The sequence below is a fragment of the Colias philodice genome, chromosome 2 (genome assembly GCF_061535455.1).
Source record: "Colias philodice isolate Cphi_HAF_F1 chromosome 2, ilColPhil1 Martin Lab GWU primary, whole genome shotgun sequence".
NCBI classification, from domain to species: Eukaryota; Metazoa; Arthropoda; class Insecta; order Lepidoptera; family Pieridae; genus Colias; species Colias philodice.
In genome coordinates, this window is record NC_143087.1 from 187,790 (window position 1) to 211,440 (window position 23,651).

A 23,651-nucleotide genomic window follows, 5' to 3' on the forward strand; every position below is an offset into this window, starting at 1 on the left:
TGAAAAGAAGAAAACGAAGAGAAAAGAATGGGCAAAATTATATTTAAAAGACAGGGATTCATTCAGACATATGCAGTCATATCATAAATCTTTGTAGAGTTCTAAAATTTATATTATTAATCTTTTTTCAGTATTAGCCACGTCATCCGACGCCATCGCCATTGATAACGATCGACCGACGTCCGTTTTGTTTGGCGGTAGAACTGTGACTAAAGCTGTAATAAGTATATAGTCTATGACTAATGCGCTGTCCGGTGCGATCGCCCATCCACACGCGCGAATTTGGTACGGTCCGCACCAAGTTCGGATGAAAAAACCATCGAACCAACCGTACCGTCAATAATAATAATTATGTCCGGCGGACCACTGTACACATGATCGAATATGGTCCGGAGCGCACCAAGGTCACGGTGCGGTCCGTACCAAATTCGAACGTCTGTTTATAACTTATAAGACGCTTAACGGAAGACACCCTCTGTCATCTGTGGTCCATTCTCCATGTCTATGGTTGTTACACACATATTTTGAACCCGCAAGTCGCATTTGACCATAGAGTAATATAATATATCATTTTATATTACTTGCTCTGTGCCTGCATTTGACACTTCTCAACAAACAATAAAAATGACAGTCATAATTGATAAATTAATGAAAACCCAACAATGATGAAATATTTATAGTTTATATAATTGAAAAACAATAAGTAAACATGGAGGCTGTACCAAAATTATCATTTCTTAGCTTTGAAATAAAGATCAGTCCAGAGAATACGCATTTTGGCCCTAAACTTAAACAGGTATGTTGCAAGAATAAAGCAACTAAAGTGTAAGTTCTTTCCACTTTATTTGTGTTAAAACTTGTTTTTTATACAGTATATAGCGGAGGCCTATCGAGAAGATCCTGATAGTTATGGAAATGAAATTCATCAATTGGAAGGGCTGCGCTCTGCTGCAGTGCGACCTACTATTGACGCAGCGGGTCTTAAAGCTCTTAAAAAATACTTTTGTCAACTTCGAGCCATGCAAAGTCGATTTCCAATGGCTAAAGGTCAACCAGCCGCCTGTTCTTTCGCATGGTAAGAGTAATTACATTATTAATAAATGCTAATTACATTAGCATATTATTGATTTTTTATTTTTTATTTTGTCCTATTATAATGATTGGTTAAGTTTCTAAAAGCTTATCAAATTAGTATTGTATCCACTCAATTTGCAGGAAAGATTTGTATGCAAACATGAATTGTTCATTATCAGACATAAGATTTGAGATGGCTTGTATACTGTACAACATTGGAGCCCTGCACACACAACTGGCAGCAGCCGAGGCTCGCGCCACCGCAGACAGCTTAAAGGCAGCTTGCCAGCACTTTCAAAATGCAGCTTGGGCTTTTCAATATCTGAGAGAACAGTATCCTCAACCTTCAGGAGCTGATGTTTCATCGGAAATCCTGAATTTGTTGCAAGAAATTTGTTTTGCCCAAGCACAAGAATGTATATTGGATAAAAGCAGACAAGATACAAGAAAATCTAGTGTAATTGGTATGATTTTGAAATAAATTAATAATTTTATCACACAAAAAACTATCAACTACACATTTAATAACACTTAACATGTAAATATTAAAAATATCATTCACTTCTTTATCTTTATTTTTATAAAGCATACATTTAGATATTAATTATTTAGATAAATATATCATTCGAATTAAATTCCAGGTGCTGTAGCAACCCAAGTGTTACATTTTTACAAAAACTCACTGGCGATCCTAGGTCCGTCTTCAGGCACAGATAATATCCATGAGATTATAGGCACTAAGCTGTATAACATTTGGTACCGCAATCTGTCTTTTAAGGCTTCATACATTGGATGTATAGTGGCCTTGTATCAGGGTTTGTATTCATTTAACATATTTTTTTGCTACTATTAATATTAAATAATAAAATGGCTTCTATATTACTCTGTTTTCAATATTAAAAAGTTATAATTTTAACTCTACTTCAAGGTATCAATGCTGAAGAACAGCAGAAAATGGGAGAGAGAGTTGCATATTACCAACAAGCTGTTGACAAATTGAACGAAGCTCGGAAGCTAGCAAAGTACATTGAACCGGTGCAGGCCACACAGGAGGCGCTGACATTCACCAATGACATAGTGGAGGGGAAGAGAAAGGCAGCCAAGAATGAGAATGAGTTCATATATCACGAGGAAGTGCCCGAGAAGGACATGCTGACAGAGCTCAAGCCTGTGTGCTTGGTTAAGGCTGTGGCCATTAATTTTAACGACCCAGAGGTTAGTTAATTGCTAGCAGCACGCTGTTGGTATTGCTGTTGCTTATAATTATCTTCAAAGCGCTATATACTATATAATAATAGGTGGAGCTTTTTTTGTTTATTTTCTAATTTGAAATGTAAATAAGTTTTGTTTTGTCACATTGTTATCATAATAATGATTATGGAATCATGTTATATTGTTTTGATTATCTTTCTAGGTGTCAGGACAGGATATATTCTCGCGGTTGGTGCCCATGGGAGCTCATGAAGCCTCGTCTCTATATTCAGAGGAGAAAGCGAAGCTGCTGCGGCACGTGGTCAGCCAAGTGGAGGCCAAGAATGTGGAGCTCACAGAGTTCATGTCTTCCTTGCAACTGGACCAACTGGACATACTGGACACAGAACAGAAGTAAGTTTTATAACTGTTTTATTGCTTCTTTTTTGAATAAGCTAATCGTCGTGTCAGCCGTGGGACGTCCACTGCTGAACAAAGGCCTCCCTCAAGGTTTTCCACCACGTTCGGTCCCCGGCGGCCTGCTAAGCTAATAGTCTGAAATTTTTTATAGCCATTGCAAGTTTTTACCCAATTAAAATTAGTGTCTGACTAATTTATAGGACATTCAATTTTTGTGAGATGAATAACTGTTTATTTTTAAATTTTAATTGAATAATATTGATTCTAGTGATTGATGACACATTGTCTTGCTTTTTTTCTTTATGTTAGAAAGTCCTTATCTCATTATGATTCACTCTTATCAGTAGATATGTGTCATCAGGTATCAGTTATTGACTTGGTTTTGTTTACAAAACAGACAAAAATACTATGAATGAGTTATGTGACAACCCTACGCTATATGTAATGTGAAGCGCTGACGATGTGCTTTCGATCGTGAGAACGTCTTATTCCTATAGATTATAATATTAGAATTAAAATACATTGTGAAGCATCGTGCTCATGATAACACGTACTTGTAATTTTTATTTTTAATTAAAATCATTTAAAATATATGATTTTTTTTATTAATTCACTGTAAAGTGAATTTAACTGGCGCAGTCGGTAGGATACTCGGGTCGCCCGCGGGAAGATATATCCGAAATAAATATCGGTTCCGAGGCCCCGCGCGGCCGACCGGTTTTTTTTAAAACCCAAGCGAGTATCCAGAACATCAGCAGTATCCAGCCATCGATACGGAAACCATGTTAATGTGAGTTGCACAGAATTATTTTATTGTGTTGCTTTCCTATATTATATTCCTATATTAATTTTAAAATAAACCTTCACGATTTTCCATCCTAGGAAATCCCGGGGTAACGAGGCTGTTAATTCCCAACAGTCCTCGAGAAATAGTTTAGTTGATAGTATAAGAAGTATTGATAGTTTTAATATGTCATTTGACACGGAAGAAATTTTTAAATGCTTAAGGGTGGTCCCTGATTTTGATGGTAACCCCCATGTATTAACAAGATTTATTAAAATATGCGACCAATTAGTTATTAAATATATAAAAGATGACCCCGAGTCCACTCTTTCAAATTTATCGCTGATAAATGGCATTTTAAATAAAATCACGGGACCGGCGGCACGCCTCATTAATACTAACGGTATACCTGATAGTTGGGGAGGAATCCGTGAGGCCCTAGTTAACAATTTTTCTGACCAGAGGGACGAGACGGCTCTGTATAATGATATAGCGTCACAAACCCAGGGCGGCAGCTCGCCCCAAGAGTTTTATGATAGATTGCAGTCTTTATTCAGTACCATGATGACTTACGTAACTTTACATGAATCTCTTAAAAGTACTATAGACGCAAAACGTGACTTATATAAAAAATTGACGAAACAAGCTTTTGTTCGGGGTCTTAAAGAACCCCTCGGGTCGCGTATACGATGTATGAGGCCCGAAACAATAGAAAAAGCATTAGAGTATGTTCAGGAGGAATTAAATACAATTTACTTACAACAAAGAAACGATGCTTCATCCAAATTTAGTAATTCGGATTATAATAATGTACCTAAGCCTATATATAATAATTCTTTATTGCCGTCACCCAATTTTCATGTACCCAAGCCTCTCTATGTACCTCAACCATATATGTTTCCTCCTAAAGTCCGACCAAACCCACCGTATCAATTTAGAATGCCTGTTCAAAACCAGCAGCATGTTCCTAGAATGCCCACACGTACCCAACAAATATTCCGAGCTATTCCACCTAACTATAACCCCCATAGCAACGTATTCCGATTACCACAACGTCCTCAACCAAATTATTATAAAGGTCCAACGCCAATGAGTGGCGTGAGTCATTATGTCACGAAGGAATCACCCTCGACTGGACATGACTGGCGTAAGCATGGTAACCCACCTACTAACTATTTTAAAACTCGTGATGTCCATGTTAATGAATGTGTACCATATGAATATTACTTTCCATACTATGACTACTATGACGCTGACTATAACAACTATTATGTTGACTATGCCAACGATAATTACTCTAACTATGACGCGATTTATGATCAAAATTACGACATGCCATCAGAAAACTTATGTGAAATTAATGAAAGTAATGATATTGATACTAACCAACAAACTGACTCGACAGACAATGAGAATTTTCCGAAGGCCAGCCTCACAAGAAAGCCAAGATAGAAATTAATTTGCAGACACAAAGGCAGCTACCGTACATACAGATTTTAGACCCACCATTAAAACTTTTATTAGACACAGGAGCTAATCAGTCAAAAGGTCATAAGTCCCGAAGCGGTCCAAAAGTTTTATTCAAATATAAGATTAAATTACGATCCTTTCGAAGTCACTAATATACATGCTACTACTAGAAACGATTTCTCTATTACTATACCATGTTTCAAAGAGTTTCAAGAGACTGATAAAATTACACTTTTTGTATATAAGTTTCACGACGTATTTGACGGACTTATAGGCCTAGATTTGCTCGAAAAATTGGAATCGAAAATTGACTTAAAAACTCGACAGTTTATTACGCGTAATGCCACTAACCCTATTAAAATGTATAATTCGTCCAATGTAAATTTATATGAATGCGTTTTACCAGCGGAGTCTTCCAAATTACTTAAATTACCCGTTAATGTACCAAATGGTGACACTTTAATACCAGAACAATTTATTTCAAATTGCGTTATACCTTATTGTTTAACGTCGGTTAAAAATAACAGAGGAATTTTAGAGGTTCGTAATCCAACTCAACATGATATCATTTTCTCAATGGATAGACATGTCTCCGGTGAAATATATAATACAGAATTATTTAATTCAAATAAGTTATCAACCCGTACATCAGACGTTATATCTCGGTTACGTACAGATCATTTAAATCAGGAAGAGCGAGCTAACTTAGAAAGATTAGTTGCACAGTATTCAGACGTTTTCTATTTAGAAGATGAACCACTTACATTTACTAATAAAATAAAACATCGCATACGAACCACGGACGAAGTACCAATTCATACTAAAAGCTATAGGTATCCATTTGTACATAGAAATGAAGTTAGAGATCAAATTCAAAAAATGTTAAGTCAAGGTATTATAAGACCTTCAGACTCAGCCTGGAGCTCACCAATTTGGATTGTTCCCAAAAAGGCAGACGCTTCAGGGAAGCAGAAATGGAGATTAGTCGTAGATTTTCGTAAATTAAACGAAAAAACTATTGACGACAAATATCCTATACCTAACATTACTGACGTCCTTGACAAATTAGGCAAGTGTCAATACTTTAGTACACTAGATTTAGCTAGCGGATTTCTACAAGTTGAGATGGATCCTAATGATATTTCTAAAACTGCGTTTAGCGTGGAACATGGGCATTTCGAATTTTTGAGAATGCCCATGGGACTTAAGAATTTTCCGTCCACCTTTCAGAGGGTTATGGACAATGTCTTGCGCGGTCTACAGAACGAAGTATGCCTAGTTTATTTAGATGACATTATAGTCTTTAGCACCAGCTTACAAGAACATATTGTTAACCTTAAAAAAGTATTCCAACGTCTACGTGAGTCTAATTTTAAAATTCAAATGGACAAATCCGAATTTCTAAGGTTAGAAACTGCATATTTGGGACACATAATTAGTAGAGACGGAATTAAACCAAACCCAGATAAAATTAGAGCTGTAACTAAATACCCTATTCCAAAAACTTCTAAAGAAATAAAGCAATATTTAGGTCTTCTAGGTTATTACAGAAAATTTATCCCTGACTTTGCCCGTATTACAAAACCGTTAACTAGATGTTTGAAAAAAGGTAGTAAAATTACTCTAGATTCAGAATACGTCAATTGTTTCGAAAAATGTAAAACACTTCTATTGAATGACCCCATATTACAATACCCAGATTTTACGAAAGAGTTTATACTTACGACTGATGCATCCAACGTAGCTATTGGTGCCATATTATCCCAAGGCCCAATCGGTTCTGACAAACCTATTTCATATGCTTCACGTACTTTAAATGATAGTGAAATGAATTACAGTACCATTGAAAAAGAGTTATTGGCAATTGTATGGGCAACAAAATACTTCCGACCGTACTTATTTGGCAGAAAGTTCAAAATTATAACAGACCATAAGCCCTTACAATGGATAATGAATCTTAAGGAACCGAACTCTCGGCTGACTCGTTGGCGCCTTAAGCTTTCTGAATATGACTATACGATAGTTTATAAGAAAGGTAAATGTAACACGAACGCGGACGCATTGTCGCGTATAGAATTGCATAATGAAAACGTAGAATCTATGATAGTGAATATTTCTGACTCTGAATCGACTGTAACTGCACCTGATGACAGACCATTAAATAGTAGATCATCGACTGTTTCTGCACCTGACGACAGACCTTTAATTAGCCAATCATCGACAGATACTGCCCCCTCCTTAAGAGCTTACGGTACAGACGAAACTCTTAACATTAATAAACCAGAAGGCACAAAACATACTAGCCGTGAAAATCCTATTCTTGACATTCCTATAAGTGATGACCCACTTAACACATTTCGTAAACAGATATTTATAAAAATCACGAATAACTCACCTTCAACGAAACCTACCATAAAGAAACCATTTGAAACATTCCTACGTGTCTCAGTACAAATTAATGAAGACAGCTTACAAGAAAACATTGTAGAGCTGATTAAGAAGTATGTAGATCCTAAAATTCGTACTGCAATTTTGGTCAATCCTGTTAGTAAAATGTTCGATATAGTACCTTTAATCCAAAATACTTTTAAAAATTCATGTATGAAATTATTTCTTGTTAAGCGACAGATTGAAGATATAACTGATTATTTAGTCCAACAAGATACTATTCGAAAATATCACGAAGGTAAAACGAACCATCGCGGTATTAACGAGACTTACCTTTCCTTGTCCCAACGATACTTCTGGCCTAAAATGAAAACCGACATAACAAGTTACATAAATACATGCCCAATTTGCAATAGTGCAAAATACGACCGTAATCCTGTACGCCCAGTGTTTAAAATTGTGCCTCCTCCTTCTAAACCATTTGAGATTGTTCATGCTGACGTACTGACTCTAGAACAGGATAAGTATCTGACTATTATTGACTCATTCTCTAAATATGCTCAAGCATACCGAATAAGCGACAGTACCGCACCGAATATAATTAAGACATTGTTACTTTTCATGACGCACCATGGTTCGCCTATGTCGATAACTACTGACCGAGGTACTGAATTTACAAATCAAGTATTTTCCGAATTTGTACGTCTGCATAAGGTTAATCATCATATGATTGCTCCTAATACCCCCAACGAAAACGGTATGATAGAACGATTCCATAGCACCCTTATCGAGCATATAAGAATATTGAAATTAAAGCATAAAAATGAAACTGCAGCAAATTTAGTGCCATACGCGATCTTAGCATATAATAGTTCTGTACACAGTCTGACTAAATGCCGACCTTATGATGTAATTACAGGACATTATGACCCTAGAGACCCAACTGACTTAAATTTATCGGAAAGACTTTTACAAGAATACATACATAACCATCGCATTAATATGGAGACAGTTTATAAATTAATACATGACTCATCATTCGCAGAACGTGAGGCGATTATGACGCGACATAATACCCGGAGAGAACCTGAGATTGACTATGCACCTGATCAAGAAGTATATATACGTAATCCGATAGCCGCGAGGCAAAAGTTAGCTTCACGATTCATAAAAGACAAAGTTGTGTCTAATTTACCGATACATGTATATACTTCCAAAAAACGCTTACCTGTTTCGAAATCCCGACTCAAACGTACTCCAAAACCCACTACTTCCCTTTAACCTCGGCCTGATAAACGTTATCGCCCATTACCATACCTTTTTACACTATATAAGACGACATTTATTTAAAAATTAATTTAGCTAGAAAGTAAATGTTAGAATTTGAAAAGAATTTTGATAATCGTACATTATAAGATACTATATAAAATTAGGGTTCAACATTTAAACGAAAAATTGGAAAATTGGATAACGCATCGTCCTTGTTAGAAGTTTTAAAACCAGGGCGTTCTACAGAATAACCAGGTCCCTTAGACGATAATATTAATGATTTACTTTTAGTTATAAGAAATATAGAGGATAGTTTAGCTTTTACGCGTACATCGCGAGCGTGAAATGTTATGTTAGGAATAGATATATTACGTAGTATAATTCGAACTGGATCATACTTTAGTAAAAATAGGATAGTAATTATATTTAGATTCCCCATTATAACTCCTCACACTTCGTACAAATCATATCATCATACCTCCCTATCCCTACATAGCAACCAATAAAGATATTTATGTGTACATAGAGGCTGAATGCCCGAAGTTGAGCAATCGGTTTCTATGTGAAGAGATCCTAAACCACTATACAAGAAGTTCACCCGACTGTATTGCAAACCTCATCACCACGTAAGAGATTTCCAGCGACTGTGAATCCACCTGCCTGCAACGGAGAAATTGGACAAAAGTCACTTCACCATTATTTTCCCACATCTCACAAAAGTTGAATTATCCTGCAATCATAAGGAATACCTTCATCTCCAAGGCAGTTTCATAGCAACGTTACCTACAAACTGCTCTCTACGTACTGACGACCTCACTATTACAAATATTAATAATGAAATTAAAGATACACCTACAAAAATTTTAATTGCACCAATCCGTAATATTCCGACGAGAACGCTAAAAACCTTGGGACTGCACTCCATCAACCTACAGGGATTACACAACCTACAGAAGCAAATAGAAGTATATACGACGGTCGCCCTTGAAAGAGAGTTCGCCATCTACCATACGACAATACCACTTTACATCTTTCTACTGTGCGCAGCGGCCACTTCAATGTTCCTGTGCTATCGTCGCTACAGATCAAAGAGAATGAACATTCAGAGATCGAATAATACATCAGCCCCAGAAGTTGATCCTGCCGCAACATTTTCACTCAATGTCCTCAAATAGTTGCGGATCTGCGGGGGGAGGAGTTATGTGACAACCCTACGCTATATGTAATGTGAAGCGCTGACGATGTGCTTTCGATCGTGAGAACGTCTTATTCCTATAGATTATAATATTAGAATTAAAATACATTGTGAAGCATCGTGCTCATGATAACACGTACTTGTAATTTTTATTTTTAATTAAAATCATTTAAAATATATGATTTTTTTTATTAATTCACTGTAAAGTGAATTTAACTAATGTGTATTTTCCAAAATAAATAAATACTAAACTACAATATATAAAATGATAAACAAATTTGAGTTAAATTTAAATTTGTTTTAGTGGTAGATAGCTACATTATAAACAACATTTATACATTGTAAAAAACTATGCTGAACCAATTGTTAAATTAAGAAAATACATACAGTATTTCCATAAAAATCTCTACATAGTAGTATATAAAATTCTTCTGTCACAATGTTTTTTACTATACTCCTCCGAAATGGCTGGACCGATTCTTATGAAATTTTGTGTGTCTATTGGGTAGATCTGAGAATCGGCCTCAATCTATTTTTCATGCCCTTAATCTAATCACTCAGGGGTCAGCTAAAACCAAGACAACTATCTTCTATGTGTTGGTTTTATTCAGTTGAAACATTTATTCTCTAATTCCCTTTTTTAGAATACCACAAGAGATCGTAGACCGGTGTGCAGCAATGAACGCCAAGACCGAGATGATCACCACCCTGGTGGACTCCATGAACAGCCTCGCTGAAGTCATCAGCGACGTGGAGCACGCTCTCACAGAAATTAAGGCTGATATACAGGTATAAGTTTGGGAAAGTTGAATCACATTGGATCAAATTTTTTTTTTATGAATCGGATCATTGAAAAATAGTGGTTTTCCTTGATAAATTCAAAATATTATTTAAGGCCTCCTGCATAGATATAATTTGTTTTTTTTTTTCTTTCAAAAACTAAAATTAATTTTAATGTCACTTAGAACCATCACACATTCGTTCTTTTTCTATTTTCTATTTTGCCGTTTCTAATTTTGATATACCCTTAGTTCTCGCCACACTTGACTAATTACAAATAGTGGTTACACTACACGGAACAAGAACAACCGACCTTTCCGTCGCGGAAGATGAGCAACGGAATTTCCGTCAAGTGTGGCAAAGGCCTTAGATAAAATGCACAACCCCTGTATATGTATGTTATTTAGGGCCGATTTTTCAATGCTTTGATTAAACTTATTCGTCGAATAATGTATAAAACTACCATTTTAAAAACGTATTCTAATTGCCCATATTTGACAGTTTATGTGAAATTTTATTATTAAACTCAAACTCAAACTCAAACATTCATTTATTCAATTAGACTACTATTTAGTAGCACTTTCGAATCGTCATTACATAAGTATTTTTAACATTTACCACCGATTCGGAAAGCAGTATCTACGGAGAAGAATCGGCAAGAAACTCCATAGTTGCTCTTTTAAATCATGTCAATATTACATAATATGTAACTTATATCTAACTACATAATAATATATCATAATATGCCAAAGAACTGTCCTGTGGTTTTTACGCGATAACCCTCCATGGGTCTTTATCGTCTATATATTCCTGAATACTGTTGTACGCTCTCTGAACTAGTACATTTTTTATATAAGTTTTAAATTTAGAAGTACTAAACTCTTTAATATTGTGAGGAATTCTATTATATAAGCGTATACCTTGACCCATAAATGAATTTTTAACTTTAGCTAATCGGAAAAATGGCATTTCAATTCTATTCCTGTTCCTTGTGCCATAATCGTGTCTATCTCCTACTCTTGTGTGCAAGTCGGAGCTTTTGTGTACATGCAAAATATTATTAAATATATACTGTGATGGTACAGTAAGGATACCAGTATTCTTAAAATGATCTCTTAGTGAGTCCCGAGCACGTAAATTATATATAGAGCGAATGGCTCTTTTCTGTAAGATAAATATAGTTTCTATATCTGCAGCCTTGCCCCACAGTAGAATTCCATAGGACATAATGCTATGAAAGTAGCTGAAATAAACCAATCTAGCTGTATCTTCATCGGTGAGATGCCTTATTTTTCGGACTGCATATGCAGCTGAACTGAGCTTACCTGCAGCGGTGTTGACATGGGCTCCCCACTGTAGTTTCTCGTCCAATGTTAACCCTAGAAATACAGTAGACTCAGTAGGATGCAATACCTCCCCGTTCAAGGTAATATCTCTGTTCAACTTTTTTACATTAGGTAGTAAAAATTCAACACAAGTGGTTTTTTTGGCATTTAATAATAAATTATTGGCAGTAAACCATTTAGATATGTGTAAAATTATCGAGTAATACTTTATTGGACGGATAAGTTTTATCCAAGCATTGAAAAATCGGCCCTTAATGTGTGGTGTGTGGCGGCAGGAGGAGCGGCAGCTGGAGCGCGAGCACGAGCGGCGCGTGGGCGGGCGCGGCCCCTCGCTGGTGCAGACGGAGCTGGCGCGCGAGCTGCACAAGTACTGCGAGGCGCACGCGCGCACGGCCGACAGCAACCTCGTGCTGCACAAGGCGGTCGCGCTGCACGTGGCCAACCTGCGCCTGCTGGCCCAGCCGCTCGACCGCCTGCAGCAAGCCGTGCCCAGCCTCGACGGCATCGGTGCGGAACGCAACCTTGCTTAACTTTTATTTATTAGTTCTGTCACTTTTTTCGTTTCAATTATCCATGAATATTTTAATTTCTAATGATTTCTTTGATAAAGTGCTTCACTATCATCACTATCACTATCACTATCATCAATACATAGTATAAAACAAAGTCGCTTTCTCTGTCCCTATTTCCCTATGTATGCTTAAATCTTTAAAACTACGCGACGGATTTTGATGCGGTTTTTTTAATAGATAGAGTGATTCAAGAGGAGAGTTTTAGTATATAATTTATTAGGTTTTAAACAAAGCGGGCGAAGCCGGAGGCGGTAGGCTAGTTTTAAATAAAATACTGTATACTCAGCTTTCGTTCGGTATAACCGACCTCGTAGTAACCAATTTTGGGTGTGTGCGCAGAGGGGCTGGACCTTGGCACGATGGCGGAGATGCGGCGCGTGGTGGGCAAGGCGCGCGAGATGCAGCAGCAGCGGGCCGCGCTGCTGGCCGAGCTGCGCGGTGCGCTGGCTGCCGATGACGTCACCGCCAAGCTGCTGGCCGACCCCGCGCAGCCGCACGACGAGCTGTTCCGTCAGCAGCTCGAGCAGCACACGCCCAAGGTGATGTTTCTCACATGAACGCATTCCCGCGCACTTCATGCATTCACACAAACTCACACGTATTCACACGCATTCGTACGCACTGATACGCTTTCATACGCGCTCACACATGTAGCACAATCATAAACATGATTACATAATCACATGTATCGCTATAAGTGCGTGTTAATACTAACACTTATTAACACGCACTTATACCGATTTTTACACACATTATTTTGTTTTATGCGTTAAATTTGAAAATGAATTGTGTTGTACGCATAAAAAATTTTAATTTATTTTTTTATGCACAGGTGAAGATAATAGAGCAGAACCTGTCGGCGCAGGAGAACATAATCAACCGGCTGACGTCGCTGTACGCCGCGTACGGGGACTCGCGGCGCCTGCTCGCCGACGTGCTGCGCAAGCGAGACGCCATGATCAACGGTGAGACACGCACACACACACACACGCACACACTTATTTATTATATATTAAATATTTCGCAATAAAAGGTAGCCTATGTTCTTTCTTAAGGTCTAAAGATTGTCTGTGCCAAATTTCATCAAAATCGGTCCAATAGTTTATGCGTGAAAATCATACATACAAACCATACAAACCTTTCCTCTTTATAATATTAGTATAGAGTATAGATATTGACTGACCGGTTGGCTTGGTTGGTAATGGTCCTGCCTTCCACGCCAGAGGTCGTGGGTTCGATTCCCACCCGGGGCAAATATTTGTGTGATGAATATTTACTCTGTGTCTGGGTGTTAATCATCTATATAAGTATTTATTTAAAATTATATATGTATGTTTATCAGCCATCTGGTTTCCATAACACAAGCGAAAGCTTAGTATGAGATCGTGCCGTGTGTGAAAAATTGTCCTGAAATATTTATTTATTTATTTATTGTTATGTTTTTTGTTGTTTTTTGTCCTCTAAAAATGAAATCGTTGAAATCTCTTAGCGCTGATCACGTCGTACGACAGCTGGGGCGAGCTGGTGGGCAAGTGCCGCAAGGGGCTGGAGTTCTACCGCAAGCTGCAGCACAACCTGAGTGGATTGCGCGCGCGCCTGCGGGCCACGCGGCACGTGCAGCGCGACGAGCGGCACCTGGCCGACCCCGCGCCCGCCGCACCTGCCGCACCGCCCGCACCTGCCGCACCCCCCACAGGTGCACACGTGACACAAGTGAAACTTTTTTGGCAACATTCAAAGATATAAATTTATAGTTGCTGAATTGGTCAAGCATCCGCCCCGGATTGGCGTGAAGGGATGCAGGTTCGAGTCCCGCCTCGTGATCGAATTTTTTCTATTCTTTATAAATTTATATTTATAAAGCATTTGAATGCCATAAAAACAAAAAAAAAAAAATATTAAATTCAAGATTCAAAGATACCAAAATCGTCGCTTTGCTCCATGACGTGACGGTATTGCCATGATGTGACCTTGAAATTTTATTCTCAAGCACCTAAAGAAGTTTCACTTCAAAAATAAAACGAAAAATTTATTTACTTCGCAGCTATTCTTAACTGTAAAATAGACGATTGGACCATCGATAAAATGGTCCAATTCTCGTATATCACGAATGATAAAAAACGGATATAATTCTTCTTTTAGATCCCGTTTTAACGAGCAAAGTCGGCCCCGCGCCTGTCGGTGCGACACCCGGTGCGGCTCCCAAGCTGAAGGACTACCTGCCATACATGAAGAACAGAACTCTGGCCAGAAACATGCCACCGCAAGGTAAATTTCACACATCACGTATTTTAAAATATAACCTATACAATAATTATTTTAATTGCACAAAAAATGTCAAATTTCAAATACACAATTGAAATAAAATAAAAATAAATTCCTTTTCAGCCCCCTTGGAAGTTCAACCAGAATCGTCTTACCCGGACCCGATTTACCCCACGTCCATCCGACCCAACCCCGTCGGCTCTGAAGGTAAAATACATGAATTTATAAAATTAACTCAGTTATTTATAATTATTAACAATAAAAAATAAAACTGTTGTTGAATTTTTCAGCCACCGATGTCGCTCAGCCAAATCTACCTGACGGCGTTACACCTAATATGTCTTATATGCGCTATCCGCCCTCCTATATGCCGAGCGAAAATGACCCTTACGCTGCTGCTAAATACGGGTACAGCGCTCCTAAAGGATTGAACAAACCCGAGGAGGCGCAGAATTACAATTACGCAGCGTATTCACAGCCACAGTTTCCGACGTCGATGCCGGAACAACAAAGCTATGCTGGCCCGTACCAAGCTGCACCTCAAAGCGCCAATCCCATGACAGATTCACAGAATGCCGCCATGTATAACTCGGGCCAATCGAATGTGCCAGAAACTCCATATGCAGCCTCATACACCCCGTACATGAGTCAGGTCAGCTCGGCCACCGATATGACGTCGTATCACCATAATCAAGACTTGAGTGCCAATTTTTCTCAAATGCACGTCTCTGCGCCAAAATCGGAAGCGATGAGCAACTTCAGTGGCGAATATTCGCAAACGTACTTCAGCGTGCACTACCCGCCCACCTCCTCCAACGTGGCCACCTACAGCAGCGCCGTGCAGAACAATAACACGAACAGCACCACCCAGCTGTCTACAGATTACAGCGTGAACTATCCCTACACACCTGAAGGCAACCAATACGGCCAAAGTGTTCCCAATCAACCCACTTCCGCACAAGATGTGCCGAATCAATATCCAAATTATTCTCAAGCTCAGCAAAATCCGAGCGGACAGCCGTCCGGGTCTGCCCCCGCTCCGAACGCTTATCAACCGTATCAAAATGTCCCGAACGCTTCCAACGTCTACTCGCCGACGTCTGATTTCAATTATGGGAACAGTTTCACCAACACCTCCAACACTAACACGTACGCATCTTCTAATGTCCCAAACTCAAATATGAACGCGCCCACTTCGATGCCCTATCAGAATGTAAACACGTCCGTCTCGATACCGAATGTTTCGAATCCCTACAGCGTGAACCAGCAGTACGCCTTCACCGCCGGTTACGATAACGTGTCCCAAGGCTACGTGTACACCAACGCCGACAATTCCGGCACGTCCACGACTAACGCCAGCACCACCGCTTTCAGCACTGGCCAGGCTTACATGCCGACCGACTCTGCAAATTATATTAATCCGGCCCTCGCTCAAATCGACGCCTTCGATAAGCCGATAAAGTCGCACGCTAAAGGAGAAGCTCTATCCGCGATGCCGATCTCGAGCTACCAAAGCTACACGAACGTGCCCGTAAACTATATGCAGCCCGAACAGACGGTCCAACCTGCAATATCGCAACCGACCGCCTTCAACGAACAAAACAACCCGAGCTACGGACAAACTTATCAGAATCATCCGGGCTACACTTACAACGCGTGCACGGGAAACTACGATTACAGTTACGGATCACAAAATACCTTCAACAACTTCGACCAGCAACAACAACAACAACAGACCGTCGACCCGCAGGCGATGAATCAGAATCAGCAAAATGTGTACACGAGCGCCGGGGCTCACGGAACGGTTCAGTCCCCGTCGGAAGCTCCGCAACAGGCGCCGCTTGCCCAACAGAACTCCGACCAAAGCCAGCAGCAAACCTACTACAACTCCCCGTACGGCTATCAGACGGTCACCAACCAGTCGGACGTGTGCGTGTCTGCGGGCAGCACCAACTACGGCGCCAACCTCAACCAGTCCACCTACATGCAGTCGGGCGTCGCGCACGACACTAGCGTCACTTACTCGGGCAACGAAGGTAAGGGCCATTTACTTGATTGATCCACTCGACTATAACCAATACTATGTACTTGTATATATCTATATATTTTATGTTTGTGCCCTAAACATATAATAAATGAATAAGAAAAATGACTGTATTTTATTTCTTCCTCTTCCAGTGTCCATGTCCAAAGAGAATTCTAACGAAACGACATCTCATTCGCAAATCATTGAACCGACAAGTCCACCCTCACAAGTTGAACCTTCGCAAACGGTCCGAGACCCTCCGGAACCAGCACCTAAAGTGGAAGAGGCGAAAGAGCCGACCGCTTTCGATCTGCTGTCAGATATCGACTTCTCTGTTGAACAAACGCCACTGACGCCAGAAATAAAGGTGCCGCCGGTGTCTGAAAAGGCTGTTGTAAAATCTACGGTTATCCGCAGAGAAGTAGTGAAACCGCAACCTAAAGAAGAGGTTATAGAACGACCTCCGAAGAGAGATATTTTTTCTGACCCCAGCTTAATAAATCAATTCACACAGGAGGTGAAAAACTTACAAAAATTGACTGATTCCCTAACAAATACTTCATCTAGTGGTATAAATGTTTTAGAGGCCAAATGGAAAAGTTTACAGGAATTACAAGTAAGTTTAACTTTTATTTGAAAATGGTATAAAATTCAAAATTTATTTTATCTGAAAATAGTCATGTTATGCACAAACTATCAACAACTGCACATTTCAGGCCCAAGAGGAAAAAACCCGATCGATGAGAATAGCTATGAAGCGATCTCGTATGGATGACGTAATGCCCTATGACGACACTAGACTCACCCTCAAGTCTGATCCTGATGCCTATATAAACGCATCATATTATAAGGTAACATTTACACTATATAATCTTTGAAGTGGAAAATACCTTTGCGTAATGTGCTTACTTATTTTGAGTTTTTTATTTATTTGCAGCAATTGACGTCATGGTGTATGCCTCTAGTGATCTCGAAATGCCCCGACGAGTCCGAAATGGAAATCTTCTGGAAAGCCATGTTCGAGAACGATGTCAGCTGCATTGTTTGTTTACAAACTGAAATTGAAGTAAGCGATCTTCTTTTATAAAAAATGGATTGCCACATTGCATCATCTGTTTGTTCGCGATAAGTTCGGAAACTAGTGCACGAGTTTTCATACTGTTTTCACTATAACGGGGAAGGTAATGCAAGAAAGGTTTTAATATAATATAATTTGCTAAGTTTTAGACAACATGGGCGAAGCTGCGGGCGTAATTCTAGTTTGTTATATAGATATAATCAATCAAATACGTCATCCCTAACAGCATTCCTGCCTTACCTTTTTATACGTAGCAACTGAGGATGTTTCAGACACAATATACAGATACATACAGTAAGGAAACTTCATACAAAATGTTCGAAATGGCTCCCCCCCCCATCAAGCGTGTTTACGAGGGTATTCAGGGGGATCGATAGTAGCGGATGACACATCCACAGATTTTGAATGACAAAGATACATAGTATAGAAAAGTGATGTCAATGACTTCACGTTAAATAAATATCGATTGTTTCAGTTTGTAGCCTAACTATATTTTTGGCTTCGGTATGGTCCCAAGTATTCTTTTAAAAAAATATTCAATGTTTTGACTTTCTTACGATTTTATTATAATATGTATAGATATTAAAATAACCATTACATAAATATGCCTTTATTCGAAAAAAAAAAACAAATTATTTACTGAAATATACTTTCGTCTACTACGGTCTACGACTAATTCGGAATTTATTGTTAAATTTTATAATGTAAAATATTCTCAATCCTATGAACAGTTTTTTTAAGTAACTGATTATGTTTAATTCGTTGTAAATTAATTCAGCCACTTTACAGTTTATGTGTTCTCCCTTAAAGCAGCAACGAAAATGTTATCCATTTTCTTGACATATTGAACAAAATCATCTGGTGGTATAATTGGTATAGTTGAATTCAAGCAGCCGAATACTGCGCAATTAGTACGTGGCATTTTTAAAAAGATCGCCGAAATCAACTTCATCTATAAGCACGTGTTTAAATTAAACTGAAATAATATATTTCACCAAAATGTTAAAACATAAACACATAAAAGATATGTAGATATTATATGTAACTAGCGGCCCGCCCCGGCTTCGCCCGTGGTACATATGAAAAATAGATGTTGGCCGATTCTCAGACTTACCCGATATGCACAGAAAATTTCATGAGAATCGGTCCACCCGTTTCGGAGGAGTATGCAGACTAACATTGTGACACGAGAATTTTATATATAACTAGCGGTCCGCCCCGGCTTCGCCCGTGGTACATATGAATTTTGTGTTTTTTAATTTAATTTAATTTATCGTTTTAAAAATAATTTAGTAGGTATACCTACATACAAGTATTGTAAATTCTGGTTTAAAATAATTATTGAATATAATATGTATAATACAAATATCAAGCATTATAAATAATTTAGGTACATTAAAATATAACCTTCGGCGTCCATAACAAAACAAGATTTCGAAATATAGCACTGATAAAAACGTATTTACTTTTACAAGGTGTATTAATTCGGATTGTTTCTTCTTGTAAATTCATATTTAGGCTACACCATTTTTGTATTTTAACGAGTTTTAATCTCAAAATTACCACAAAATCGACTGTGAAAAAAAGCAAACAGAAATATACAGGCCGAATTGATAACCTCCTCCTTTATTTTTGAAGTCGGTTAAATATCAAAAAGGTAACAGCCCTATAGCTATACGTCATAATTTCATCGCAGGGTCTTAGTTTCCTAACTGTATGTACGTAGTATATATCTGTCAACTGTGTTTCAGATCCGGCTCGAAGGACCATAAACGATGTGGTCCTTCGAGCCGGATCTATACTAGCAACATATTATGTTTCATTGTGAATCTTAGTCACAAGACAGATATTCGCAATAGATGAGTGCCTTTCTCGATATTATTTAATGACTTTTGCCTATCGAACTTTTGGAGTTAGATATTATAATTGATAAACATTCCGGTGCGCGTTCAGATGCAGGGTGCGGCATATTGGCCGACAGCGGTGGGGCAGACACTAGTGGTGGGAAACACGCGCGTGTCGCTGGGAGCCGCGCGCACGTGCGGCCACTGGACCGAGCGCACACTGCACCTCGCGTGCGGGGGAACTACGCGCACGGTTACACACTATCAGATTAACGTGTTCCCGGACAAGTGAGTCAATTATCATTGTAACATTTGTTTTATTAATTACTTGCTCTGCCATAGCAAAAAAAAGTGTGTGCGTACAAAGTATACATGTCAGAAGTGAAACTTCTTTGCTTATATGGTATGGCGACGTTCTCAGTCTCTCTCAATCGGTATCTATCGTTTTCTCTTTTTTTTTTTAAACAAAGGGCTGCTTATCTTCGGTAATATTATATTATTATTGCGTTTCATCCGTAATGATTTTGAACTCATGCGCGTAAGAAGGTTCACTTCAGAAATAAGTTACGATAACTTAATATATTTATTAAACATTCTTGTTAAGACATTGGACATTATTATTATGGCGTTACTTTATAAGATTATTTCAAACGTTTCTACAGGGTGGTGTGTTCCCCACTAGTGCTGCTATGTGACACAGTGTGGCGACAAAGCGGCGCGGGTTTGGTGGGAGCCAGTGGCGGCACAGCTGCGGGGCGCACAGTGTGTGTGCAGTGCAGCGCGGGCGCAGGCCGTAGTGCACTAGTGGCACTGCTACTGGCTGCCATGTGTCAGCTGCGCGCGGGACACATACAACTATGTGGTGAGGCTAATCAGGATGATCTTTCCATTAATTTATATAATTTGACGGTCAACAACTGACAACGATAACAACGAAACTGCTATATCCCATGGATTATGATATTATAACAGTTTCAATTCCATAGATAGATCAAGAAATACTTAAAATTGTAAATAGTACCGTTACTTTTCTACAGTTTACAATCTCGCGAGATAGATTATAATCTAACAGTATTTGTAGTTTTACGACATATTTATTGTGTGTGTGTTGCAGAGGTGTTGGAGCATGGTGCGGGCTGGCTGGTGTCGGGGCGGCGCGGTGCGGTGACGGTGCGCACGCTGCCCGACCTCGCACGGGCGCTGCTCTACTACGCGCAGGGCGTGCTCTGCTCCGGTAACTATTACTATTACATGATCAAAGCTCTCTTATTTAGTATCTTTTAATTGTTTAAAGCTTTTTATCATTTCTGTTGCCCCAATTTGTAATATAATTCTTATTTTGTTGCAATGTATGGGAGGACCCTTGGGAGACTCCTCGTCACATATTTTTTTTTGCATTTTAAGCATCCGTTAAACGATTTTTTTCTTAACGGAAATAATTTTATATGTGTATTTAGTGAATTCATAGTCTCTTTTACAATTTTACGTTTCGAATGACATTAAAATTTATAATTGACATTATCAAATGCATGACACTATTCTACTCTACTAAAAACAATGTTTACATCAGGTACAACGATGTTCAACGGCGAAGCGGTATCCGTCCCCAGCGGTGCGGCAGTACTCCCCCCCGCCCCGACCCCCGGGCCCGCTCCCCCCACGGGACAGGGGGGAGCGAGGGGCAAGTTCAGCCGCGAGTCGTTCGAAGAGATGCGACAAGCTCCTGGTCTTAAAAGCGGCGACATGAAAGACCCCCTCAACTTCCTCGACCCTCTCTGGAGCCTCAAGAAGAAATAACAACCCTTGATATGATCAAAACATTAAGCAAATAAATATTGGAATCAAATATAATCCACATCAAATTATAAATCTATTTATGTTTTAAGTTAAAATATATGAGTAGATATTTTAGGAAAATTCGCTATTTTTAATTTAATCATTCTTTTATCCAATAATGATGATGATTGATGATAGACATTCCTTCAATGAAATGATTGTAATGTAATTGGTAACTTATAAGGTAATAAGATAGCGTTAGCATCTATCGATGGTTATGTAACTCCTTACGTTATGGCCGATAAGCAAATTTTGTGTGGCCTCAGACTGCGAATGGTATTATTGTACTTTAATAAATACATACATATTTAATTCGATTGATGTTTCATTTATTCTCCCTTTGATTCATTCACATACCGTGGACGTTCGTAGGAAGTCTAAATATTGAGAAGTTTGAAACTATCAATTCCGTACAGGATAAATATACGTGTAATAGACTAAAGCAATGATAGTTCATAAGTGTACACTGTTCCTAAAACACCATGAGACACATTTTGCGAGGTCACACACAAAAGTGACACGTAAGGCGCGGGTCAAACTCAAGCGGCGCGGGCGCGGGCGTGCCATAAGCGCACCTCTTGTATCTGTTTTGCACCACGTCCTTCTTATACATTTTGTATGAAAGAATTTTGGACAGGCGTCGAGACGGCACGCTACGGTTGTGCCAAGGTTGCGCCGCCTTTCCAAAATTATTTCATACAAAATGCCAATAGCGCACCCGATGCACGGCAGCGTGCCCGATGCGCGCCGCGCCGCTTGTATATGTCCCGCGCCTTACGCACAAACACATCACTGATCACACACGACATACGTGACACATACATACAGGCGTGAATGGTAACTCATCTCACAGTAAAAAAAGTATTTAAAACCAAAAATCCACAAGGTTTTACTTATAAAAAAAATCAGAGCAAGCATTTAAGATTTACCTACTTGACTGACTAATAAAATATGAGCATCACAAAATTTTTATTAAATGCTTATGGAGTTTTATCCTTTTATAATCCTAATGCTAAGAATATAATAATAAAAATATCCTAAGTTACTCCTTGTAACAACAGCTATCTGTCAGTGAAATTCCCGTCAAAATCGGTCCAGCCGTTCCAGAGATTAGTCAGAACAAATAGACATACATAAATTGTACTAATTACTAAGACAAATTATTATTTCGATATTTGTACCGCGTATACATCCATGCACATTTAGTAAAAAAGCGGTTATATTTATATTAAAAACAGACACTCCAATTTTATTATTGGTATAGATTTAAGATTATTGTCTAATCGATGAAAAGAGAATACTTATCAGGAATACTAAATGCTAAATGCATACCTAGCTAATACAACTTATTTTGTGTGCCTCGCATCCTAAATTCTGGAGAAATAATAAACCTACGTTCTGTGTTTTCCGTTGGTTTTCAGTGTCATTGAAAACATAGGCAGGTCTTCTTTAAACATTTTTACTACTATTTATGCTATAACCAATAATAAAGTGGAAAGTTAAATCTGAATTTGAAAGGTTTTGTCTCATTTCGTTACGTTTCAAATTATAAATGTTAGGCCGGGAGTACTGTCGCGGAAGAATTCTAACAAATACCCGCGGCCCCATCATGAAAGCGGCTCGACGGAACACAGTGGGGTTTTAGTCGGTAAGAATCCGACATAACCCACGGCTCCTTCCCCGGGGGCCGTGGGTATCTTTGGAAGATTTCCCCACTATAAAAAAAAAACATGCCGGGAGATACTGACACAAAATTTTGGGTCATTTGTGGCGGTACTACATGGCCGGGTCTTAGTATATACGCAATGTTATGATTGCGATTTTTAAAATATGTTGTTACATTGGCACTTTACAGGAAAATGAAGTAAAAAATAGGTGAAGTACGAGTCGGTCTAGTGACACTCAGGGCACATAAACTAAAGGGCATTAATAAGCTTTAGGGCGACTTAAGAACAAGGTGGTGAAATAAAACAAAATGTAAATTAAATAATTTATTAATTCTCTCAATTATAAATAATCATTTATTAGCAGTCGAGTATTGTTAAACTAAATAATAATTTGTTGGTAATCACATCTTACAATATTATCGTATTTCTATTATCACAATAATTAC

General features: G+C 38.6%; 1 protein-coding gene across 1 annotated transcript; it reads left to right on the forward strand.

Annotated features, from left to right (window-relative positions):
• The first annotated feature begins 600 nt into the window (after nucleotides 1–600).
• Nucleotides 601–21,855, forward strand: mop (tyrosine-protein phosphatase non-receptor type protein myopic). Its single transcript, XM_089700905.1, has 21 exons — nucleotides 601–796; nucleotides 873–1,075; nucleotides 1,216–1,538; nucleotides 1,716–1,889; nucleotides 2,003–2,289; nucleotides 2,489–2,679; nucleotides 10,436–10,580; nucleotides 12,193–12,424; nucleotides 12,829–13,028; nucleotides 13,322–13,454; nucleotides 13,979–14,185; nucleotides 14,632–14,757; nucleotides 14,878–14,961; nucleotides 15,045–16,790; nucleotides 16,933–17,396; nucleotides 17,497–17,631; nucleotides 17,718–17,846; nucleotides 19,812–19,990; nucleotides 20,365–20,564; nucleotides 20,817–20,936; nucleotides 21,273–21,855. Exons 1-21 carry the CDS (start codon nucleotides 710–712, stop codon nucleotides 21,497–21,499), a joined length of 5,592 nt encoding a protein of 1,863 aa, XP_089557031.1. The 5' UTR covers nucleotides 601–709; the 3' UTR covers nucleotides 21,500–21,855.
• Nucleotides 21,856–23,651: the final 1,796 nt, after the last annotated feature.

What these genes read in the sequence shown, in the direction of transcription:
- mop (XM_089700905.1), top strand. Translation starts at nt 710, where the DNA reads ATGGAGGCTGTACCAAAATTATCATTTCTTAGCTTTGAAATAAAGATC. An exon ending in GCGAGACGCCATGATCAACG is followed by an intron (nt 13,455 to 13,978) that starts GTGAGACACGCA and finishes GAAATCTCTTAG; the next exon opens with CGCTGATCACGTCGTACGAC. An exon ending in TAAACGCATCATATTATAAG is followed by an intron (nt 17,632 to 17,717) that starts GTAACATTTACA and finishes ATTTATTTGCAG; the next exon opens with CAATTGACGTCATGGTGTAT.